The sequence below is a fragment of the Lycium ferocissimum genome, chromosome 1 (assembly GCF_029784015.1).
Source record: "Lycium ferocissimum isolate CSIRO_LF1 chromosome 1, AGI_CSIRO_Lferr_CH_V1, whole genome shotgun sequence".
Classification (NCBI taxonomy): Eukaryota; Viridiplantae; Streptophyta; class Magnoliopsida; order Solanales; family Solanaceae; genus Lycium; species Lycium ferocissimum.
The window spans coordinates 71,317,397-71,328,240 of NC_081342.1; the positions used below are offsets into that span (position 1 = coordinate 71,317,397).

General features: G+C 32.6%; 1 protein-coding gene across 1 annotated transcript; it reads left to right on the forward strand.

Annotated features, from left to right (window-relative positions):
• The first annotated feature begins 8,512 nt into the window (after positions 1-8,512).
• LOC132059374 (auxin-responsive protein SAUR36-like) lies at positions 8,513-10,206 on the forward strand. The gene has a single exon (XM_059451973.1). The coding sequence runs from the start codon at positions 9,318-9,320 to the stop codon at positions 9,825-9,827; it is 510 nt and encodes a 169-aa protein (XP_059307956.1). The 5' UTR covers positions 8,513-9,317; the 3' UTR covers positions 9,828-10,206.
• The last annotated feature ends 638 nt before the right edge of the window (positions 10,207-10,844 follow it).

Here is a 10,844-nt window from a genome sequence, read left to right on the forward strand (position 1 = left end):
TACATATTTGTTAAAACATTAATATTAATCTTGCAATAACTTTACAAGTACAATTTAATTTGCTAGTTGGCGTAATTCATATTCCAAATACATATAAACATTAAACAATCCCGTTTCTTTTAGCTTATTTATAACTAAACTCTTTTCATGCAATCACTACTTTTCTACAAGTTTTACTTTAAACAACATTCTACTTCTATCTATAACTTTAGCAATACTTTCAAGATATTTTCTTAAGTATTTAAAATACTATATTTGCACTTAAGCCTAACTAATCATAAGTCCGGTTGGTTAACCATTGTTAATGGGTCTTAAAGGATGCCTAATACCTTCCCTTTAGACTAATTGAACCCTTACCTAGAATCTTAAGTTTTACATCTTAAACAGAATTAACTTTAGATAATTACTTTAATAAACTTTAGGTGCCCTAATTCACCATAAATAATTAGGTGGCGACTCCTTAAAACAAACAAAACAAATAGGAATCACCAATATGTCATACTTTACTTTAGCCCGGTTAAAATGGGGTGTGACAAAAGTTACGTTAGATTAAAAGTAGTTGGGTTTAAATATAAATGTGGTAACCTAAGAATGAAAGGACGCACCCTTTCATTAAAAGACACCTTTTCTTTTAAAAATACTTAATTAATTTATATTTGAACGAAATTCCAACAATCCCCCACTTATTTAAATATAAATTAAGACTTAAAAAATCAAATAATATTTATGCGTAGAGTAATGTATCTTTCGATTTATGAACATTACCTTAGTATAACATCACAAGATGAAATCGAAATATCATGTAGCATAATAGCTTTGAACATGTTATTCCTTGTGATAACATCAGTGACACTATACACATAAATATTTCATTCTTGCTTTCCACTCAACATGCTTAACACTTTTATGGCCATGTGCTATCCAAAATTCATGAACATTAATGAGAATAACTCCGCTTCTCAATCGAAGTGGCACCACTTCTATGTTCATATAAGTGGAGTTCTTTCAGTGTCTTTGTCACATTTAAAACACTTGTTCCTTGAACTGAACCTCATTAAGAATATAAGAACTCAACCCTCTAATCTGTGACAATCAATACTAGTATATCTCTTAATTTAGTACTGAAACATCCACGTATCAATAACTTGTTGTTACCCTTTGAACCCATAATTATTGATTTAATAGTATCGGGTAGGGTTGCCATTATGGGTGGATCTAATAAGGAGTTTTAATTTAATCAACTCGAGATTAGTTTTTCACCAATTTCCTTATGAGTGTTTTAGTGATTGGATCACCATTTTTTTTTTTTTTACTCCACAAATATGATAGAAATAATTCCTTCTTGAATTAACTTGCTCACATAATCATATCGAAGATTTATGTGATTGATTTCACATAGCATATTTAGTGGCTCAAGTTGAAGTGGCTTGACTATCACAAAGTTGAGCTCACACTTTGCAAAATCAATGGATTTAAAAAAAAAAAAAAAAATCCCTCAACCACTCAACTCTTCTCCTTGCTATACTAATGCAAGTCTATTTCTTGATTTCAAGAAATTGCACCTTCTCTCAAGGTAATTACCCATCATGTGAGAAATTATGTTTTCTCACGTACTTGATATTTAATCTACACTGATATATCCTTATAAAATATTATGAAACTTAGAGTTTCTCAAATCTTTAGTTTTCTAAAGAAACCAAGAACTAAACTACTGGCCCTTCCAAATTTCCAATAGCGCTTGCTTACACAAGTTAAGCCATAATTTTTCCATTAACTCGATCTAGGATCAAATAGGTTATTGCCCTGTTTTATGTTTAAGTGACTAATTTATTTGGCACTTGCTCAACGTAATGAGATGAACTCAATACATAACCCCCGCTATTTCATATAATCTTGATACCCAACATAGTATCAATTTGTCCAAAATTCTTTATTTAAAATGTGGAAAAAAGAAAACCTCATTGTTTCTATTATGCCATACAAACCTCTTGTTTCTATTATACCGTAGAAATCTCTTTATTTCTATTTTGTTCTTCATATCCCTGCTTGTAATAACATATGAACAAATTAACTAGCACAATAAATACCACATACTATGATGTAAATACAACTTTTCAATTAAAGTCACAACGTAACCTTTCAAGTATTCATGAAAAGAATACACTATTTTAAATGACACCCCTTCATTAAAGAACACAACTTTTTCCTTTTAAAGGCATAAACACAATTATCTTGGTTTCATAAATTAATATTGAGTAATAACCATAAGTCAAACATCTCCACAGTTCATACTTTGAATATTTTAAGTGGCATATTCTTTGGCAATTGAAAAACCTATGTTGCCAAGCATAATGCACAAAACATTTATATTTAGGTTTCTCTTCAGAAGACATCAAACTCATTTAAAAAGGTTTTTCATCCTTTAACATAACTCAAAATGATGCAAATAAAATCATCATTTCTCTAGACCTCAAATTGTTGTTATTACAGCTTTCAAGTTATAGATATGAACCATCCAACAAAGCAATTCACGTATATCATTTCATTATTCATTAATTGAAAGTAAAGTACTCCAATTGATCTTCACACAACATATAGTTATGCCAACATATGATTATTATATTTGGCATGGAATAACAAATTTAAAAAACATATCAAATATATATGCTAGTCCCATACATAGCATGCATTTACATCATCACAAAATGAGTCACCTACCCTAATATTTATGAAAACAAATTTCACAATCACAAAGGGCAGAAATTGATAAGTAATAAGTAAAGTTAAGAAAGTAAAACCCGATTTTAATGTCGTTTCAATCTCTCCAAGCCATAGCAAAATTATTTCCAAATTGCTGGGTACTTATTCCCTCACAAATAAAAGTACTGGAATATTGAGAATCAGCATTAGAAGGTAACTACCTTCATACGAGGGAGTCCCAAAATATCATTCCTACTAAATTAGGAAGATTTCATCATTCCTTTTTTCTTTTCTCAAAAATATAAGAGTATCTTTATTTGGCCAAGTCTTCTTGTGAATCAATTGTTTATTTTGGAGGATTTAGTTTCCCACTCTTACTTGGACATTGTATAATATCTGGCAATATTTTTCATGACTAAACCTAATCTTCATATTAGCGTTCAGGGAAACCAAAGAAGTGAAGCGCTACCAAAACTCAACAAACGGAATTGTCAGACCGTCAAAACAAAACAAATCACAAGTGATTACCACTACTTCTTCTAAAACAAAATTGAGAATTTTGAACACTCTTATTATAATCTGCCAATTGGAATACGACGTCAAACAATCACCACAGACGCATTATCAACACTTCTCTTATCTCGACAATATTTCAAACGTTTCTCGAAAATTGACAGTGTCTTCTTCGTAAAAAATACTTTAGATTGTTGGAAAATATTATACCAAGAACACATAAATTATATGAAGAAGAACACAAAGATGAAGTCTGACAGTATTTATGAATAACGAACAGAGGATTGGAGGCTTGAAACACGTACGAAATGCTTTCCTAAAAATGATATTTGCTCCTTTTCCTCTGCGATTCTTTATGGAATTGTACGCAAATAGTTTTAGTGGATATAATACAGTTCTTTTGAAAATGCACTGACTGAGCAAGCAGGTGAAAAATCCGTCTTAGGAAAGCAAGAACTTTTCTGATTTTCAAGTGCAGGATTTTGTTGTAGAAGAAAAGAATTTTCACCAAGAAGAAAGAAAAAGTTACGTTAGATTAAACGGGAAAGGGCCAAATATACCTTACTTGTCTATCGAAAAATTAAATATCTTTTCTTCGTTATACTTTGGGTTCAATATACACCTCTTGTTATATTTTGTGTTCAAATATCTTCTCCACAAATTAAAGTTGACCCAATCACATATGTAGCGGAATATTTTAATAAAATAAATATTATGTGGCATGCCACCTCACTTACAAACTCAATTTTACCCCTCCCCTCCCTATCTTCTTCCCCCACACCTCCCCCTTTACTACTACTGTCCTTATGCCACCACCATTAATTAATATACCAAGGGGTAAAAGGGATTGTGAAATGTTGCTACTGAAATCCTTTCTTTTTCTGAGGTAACCACTGATCGATGCTCTACGCTTCTGTAAATTCCATTCGAGAAAATCTGGCCCAAAAAGAGATAAGAGCTTTAGATATACTAGCTTAGAAAGAGTTAGACAACTAAAACAATTGAATCTAGAAGCGAAATGATTCGTAATGAAACGCATTTCTGTTTCTTGTATTGATATCTTCATGATTAAAGTCTATTACGCTCACTGTCTCGTGTTATGTGATACTCGTTCATATTTGTAGAAGAGTTAGATAAATGTAATAAAGTGCCTTTATTTTCACTCCTCTTTGTACACATTTTGCATATAATTGAAACTCTCTCTTCTTCCCCCAATCTAACCTACTGTCTTCTTCATCTGAACTGCTTTGCATGAATATTTGATCCAAAAATGTTGTGGGCATAAGGACGGTAGTAGTAGAGGGGGAGGTGTGGTGGAAGAAGATAGGAAGGAGAGGGGCAAAATTGGGTTTGTAAGTGAGGTGGCATACCACATAATATTTATTTTATTAAAATATTAATGTCGTGTAGGATTGGGGTCAACTTTAAAAATGAAGGGGCATATTTGAACCCAAAGTATAACTATGAGGGATATTTGAATTCAAAGTATAATGAAAGGTATATTTGGCCCTTTTTCGATAGTATAGGGGTATATTTGGCCCTTTTCTGTAGATTAAAACTAGTTGGGTTTAAATATAATTGTGGTAAATGAAAGGACACACACTTTCAGTAAAAGACAACTTTTCTTTTAAAAACACTTTAATTAATTTATATTTAAATTAATTCCCAACAGTTATATATGCTATAATATTTGTTAGGCAGAGTTATTCCGTATAATGTGTTAGTTGGAGGAAGCAGATATCCGGTAAAATAATCAAGATGCGAGCAAATTGACCTTAATAGCGTCATTTTTATTATATAAAAGATATTACATCTAGTATACTACAACAGTACGACTTGAGCTCGTACGATAGATATGTTGGTGCACACTCATCTATATTGTCTTCATCTTAAACTATAGTAATGTACCATTGAATAATCTCTCTATTTCAATTTATGTGACACTTTTCACTTTTCGAGATTCAAACTGCATGAATTGTGACCAACATTTTAAGATGGTATTTTCACCGAATTGATATGAGAAAAATTGCAACTTATGGTACTTTTCATGTGGTTTTCAAATATATAAATTTTAATGTTAAAATATTGAGTTAATGTAATCCAATTTAGCTTCAAAGTTTAATTAAATTGATTCTCAAAAAGCGAAAAGTACCATATAAATTGGGACGGAGGGAGTAGTATATAACCATATTTATACAAAATTTGTACTAATTACCCTAAAAAGTAATGGTTGCATTAGATGACAATGAACCAATTAAACAAGCTGTATCCTTTAGCTTGTGTGTTGCGCACTGGCAATTTGTCGTACTGAAATTATTACTTTAAAAGAACAGAAATTGTGTTATTTCAAAACTCTTGATAAATCTAATTAATTTTATATTGTTAATGACACCCGTGAAGCAAGACGACACAAACGTAAATGTTTTTTTTTTTAGAGTAATCCAAATGGTTTTTCCTTAAGATCAAAGAAATTAAAGGACTTGATGAATTCTTGTACTTGAGGTTAAATTTACAAGGGATTTTTACGTTGGGCTCAAGTAGCTTAAAGATGTTCTTAATATGGTTTGATATTATTCGCTTAGCCTAAGGCCATACGATTTTCTCAAAAGGCTTCACATCATTAAAAGTATTCAACACGTTATAATCAAATTCTTTTTCTAATTTTTAGCTATTAATTTAGATGTTGTTCACACACTCAATAACCTTCTCTCGAATTAAATTCCACATGACCCAAAGGTAGTAAACCAACTCAATTGATAAAGGCAATAAGCCGGCCCCCACGACATCACTATATATCATCTTCATACTCTTCTTGCCGAACTATTGGCTCTAAGACTAATTTGTTGAGTTGAAACAACTTAGAAATACTCTCAACATGGTGTGATATTATTCGTTTTGGGTCAATCGCACGATTTTTCTCAAAAAGTCTCACATTATTAAGAGTATTCAACACCTTATAAGTAGCTTTTTTTTTTCTTTTCAGCTAACTATATAAACTTTATTCATACATCCAACAATTTAAATTATATTTACCGACTATGTAAAAAAGAAATTGATAGTATGATCTTACCTGATATAACAAATCATTACCTATTTTGTAGGTTACCATTTATATGCTTAGCTTATTGCTATAAGAATATTAATTACTCGTATTTTAGTTAAACGTGACATGTGAGGGTGAATCTCAAAATTTGCAAATATGTCCAAAAAAAAAAAAAAGAAACATATCCTCTTGTATATTGGTGATTGATCACATGCATGGCTAACTGTAAGTCCCCAATTCATGATCAATCTGGTATGGGATATTCCAACCTGTACGTTATGTCCAACCTCCAGCATTCCATGTGCATTAATAACCCAAAATTTAGTAGATTTTATTAATATAATTGTAATGTCTGTGTTAGTTTAAACGTACCTCAAATAATTTCAAGTTGTATGTGTTACTTTCTAGTAAAATGAGTTTAGGATAATTCTATCCACCAAGATTTAGACATGGACATATGGAAAGAACCAAATTAATGTTTTGTTCCTTTCATATTCTTTTTATTTTTCTCCTAGGGTGGATAAATAAAAGACATATCAAGATTAAAATTATAAGTTCCTACGACGATTTCAAGTTAATACTATAATAATAAACAAGTTCATTGTCGAACATTTATAGATATTTAATCGATTTTGTTATTATTATACGTGTAGGGGCTAAACGATTAAAGGAATTAGTTCACGTGAACTCGTGATCAACCCTCTAGACCGCCCCAAAGCCAATATTTTGGATTCTTTCATACAATTTAATGTTTCCTCCATTCCAACTTCTGTAAAATTGACAACTTTTAAAACTTGCAATCTAAACCATACCTATCAATTTTGTGACAACAGAATCATATTATTGAGTTAAAAGAAAATAAAAATAAAAGAGACCCAATAAAGATAATAAAAAAGACATTTCAATTTTGAAGACAGACTAGCAAAATTCGTACCAAGATTTTGAAAAGGATAGATATTTAAAAAATATTAAAATTTCCGTACCACTTGAAGTATACCCTATGATACCTCGTCAAATGTACCTACAGGGCACAATTTTTAAAGAAAACATAAAATAGTGCCCACACACATTTTTTGAAAAATTATTCCAACTTTCTGCTAAAAGAATTAGTCCAAGAAATAAATATATCCCCATTTGCAACTTTCACGGAGATCTACCTTCAAAAAGAGTCAAGTAATTAAAAATGCCACTTTATTTATATAATGTTTTTCTTTTAAACTAAAGAATGCTATCTTTGAGTGTGCTCGGAGTAAACTTCGCTCCTTGTGCAATTGTCCGCAAACAACATAAGAGAGGTAAATCGCACTAGGCAAGCCCCGTGCGATGAGCTCAGACTGAAAAGGTTGTTAGCAAGGGGACCGATTCCAGATCTCATATGGAAAATCATTTGTTGAACCAACTCAGCCACCCTTGTGGATCCATGTTATTTTTATTCAAACATCACAATCAAAGACCATTAACAAAACGACCTGTTCGATCTCTTTTTAATTATACTTTTGTAATTACTGACCCTTGAAACTCCATATAGCCAGGATTCACAACTTCAATTCATCTGACCTCCCTTCTTCCACATACTCTTTATCTTTTTTTTTTTTTTAAAAGGAAACAGGACGGTGAGAATTAAATTCACTCGTATTACTAGACTATAAGCACGATCCAAACTTCACTATTCTTATTTCCATTAACAAGAGAACTTATATTCGATACATATTATACAACCTTCTTCAAGCTAGCAATTTTAACTGTCGAAGGAACAACGAACAAGGCAACTCGAGTTGGACAAGAAGGAGGGGTATATGTAATTTTACAACAAAAACAACCTCGTCCGGATGGAAGAATCGAACAGAAGACAAGCCCCATTATGATATTTCATGTACGTTTTAGTTAAGGACATAAAAGAAGTCATCACTTGGTGATTATTTTGTTTATTGTTAGGATTTTCCAAAAACAATGCCGACCCGTATCAATTTCTTTAAAAATTTCACTACTCTCATATGATCCAACACATCCTATAATAGTTTTGAAGCGTCCACACAAGATAGATTATTTCACATATTTATTGCTCTTTATAAGTAACATAAAAATTCTCAGTCTTACATTTTTGGTCAAGTCTCACCTTGTTTGTGCCAACCACTACGCCTCCCATCTACCCCACCTCCTACCCTCATGGGCTCAGCCCACCCTCCGTCCCCCTCGCCCCCACCACACACACACAACCAATACTATATATTCTTACATATATAAACTTCCACCATGTTTCACTTGCCACAATACTCCACATCTCATACATTGTCATCTACAACAAGAAAACCTCATTCTTCTCTTGTTTGAACTATCTCTCATTTTTATCGTGACGATAATAGTACGTCTCAGTTCAAAACCAATCAAGAGTCTAATATATAAATTCTCTATATACTTGCTGTGCTTTTTTGTCACATTAATTACTCCTTTATCACCACCATTACTATTCTACAAGAAGCCAAACGGTCCAAAAAAACAAACAAACAGTAGTCTTTAGCAATATTATAAACTCCATTTCATCTTCACGTTTTCAGAATAAGACCAAACATCCACCTCTTTCACCTAGTAGCTATGTCAGTTACAAGCTCTTGACATCCTCTGTGAAATAGCCAGTTTCAAGAATTCCCCATATTTCAGACAAAGAAAAATATTCATACTTTTGATCTCGGGCGAAAATCTTCATAGAGAGTTAGAAAGTGTCAATTCTCGTAACTAGACGGTGGCAAAGAAAAATACTTTTGATCTTGGTCTAAGATCTTCATAGAGAGTCACAAAGCGTCAATTCTCATAATCCGAGGGTGCCAAAGAAAAATTGTGGTACTTTTAATCTCGGGCGAAGAACTTCACAGAGAGTTAGAAAGCGTCAGTTTTCGTGTTTCCATCAAAGAACTATTTGATACTTCTGATCTTGGGAGAAGATTTTCATAGAGAGTCAGAAAGCATGAGTTCTCATAACGAGACGGTAAGGAAAAAATACCTCTCTTGGCAACAAAAACGTCATTGACTGATAGATTATTTCGCGACTCGGTTAACGAAAAAAATGAGGAAAATGAGAGGATTTAGGCTTGGAAGGAGATTGGTGAGAGTTTTCAAGTTGTTCATTCATAGGAGAAGAAAGGGAAAAATCAGCTACAAACGTCTGGGATCCTCAAATTGTGCAACAAAAGCATTTTCAAAGCTTTGTAATTTGGGAAATTTGTTGAAGCATGCGGTTAAAGGTGTCAATTTTAGAAGACCCGGTTCGGGTTATATCCGGGTCGGATCGGATTTTATGGATCAGAACCAAATACCAAAGGGTCATTTGGCTGTGTATGTTGGTAAAAAAGGGGATGATGCATGTAGAATTTTAGTGCCTGTGATTTACTTTAATCACCCTTTGTTTGCTGATTTGTTGAGAGAGGCTGAAATGGTTTATGGGTTTAATCACTCGGGTGGGATCCAAATCCCTTGTCGGATATCCGAATTTGAGTATGTTCAATCAAGAATTGCCGCCACGGGTGGCAGTGGGAGTTGTCGCGGGAGGCGGAGCTGGAGGCATAAATACTGGTGAGTTGTAATAGGGGCGAATCTAAGATTTGGAAGCACATCTTTTCACTTACGTGTGTAGGAAAAAGTAATGATCAAGAATCGCGCCACGTGACAGTGCAATTTGTCGTGGGAGGCGGAGCTGGAGGTAGAAGACTGGTGAGTTGTGATCAGGGCGAATCTAAGATTTAAAAATATAGTACGGAGTACCTTTTTTTTACTTTACCTTGCGTGTGTATGAAGAAAGTGATGAATGTGCTCACTTTCACTAGTTAGATTCGTCTTTGACTATTGATCATGTCGGAATTTGTACCTATTTATGTTTATTTAGTGATCAATTTGTTTGTTTCTTTGGTCTCACTCAGAAAAAGGATTCCGGGGTGTAGTAAGATGTAATTAGTTAATGTATTAAAGAGGTTTTGACATAGATGTCAAATCTTGGGTTATTGGGGTTGTGGAGAATATATTTGTACATAGTATTTGTTGATACTCTCAAATTCTTCAAGTGTAAGTTTATTACGGTCATCAAAAAATCATTACGTCTCTTGTGTTTTTCTAGTTTCTTTCATTTCATTGAATGGTATTTCCATAAATGCATTGCGGGTGGAAATGGAATATCTTAGGATAACTATTACATATTGATTTGAAGAGTCGTAGTAGGATAAGATATTAATAGCTTTCATATTAGGGGAAATTTCAGTAATGTACAATTTAGCACACAAAATTACATTTGGGTAGCCATATTTTTAAATTATAAACCTATGACCCAACAAATTATGGCCGTAGCTTGTAAATACAGCATTATACAACAACGTACAACTTTATACAACAATATACAACTTTATACACCTACTGTAGATAATGTATAAACCTTGTATAAAAATGTATAATAACATATAAGAGGTGTTTATACACACTTCTACAGTGTTATGCAGTGTTTATACAGTGTTAAAAGTGTAACATAGTGTATGTGTTTTATACACACTTTACCACCCTTAAAAAAACACCAACATTAGAAAGAGATTTGGAGGGAAAAAAATAG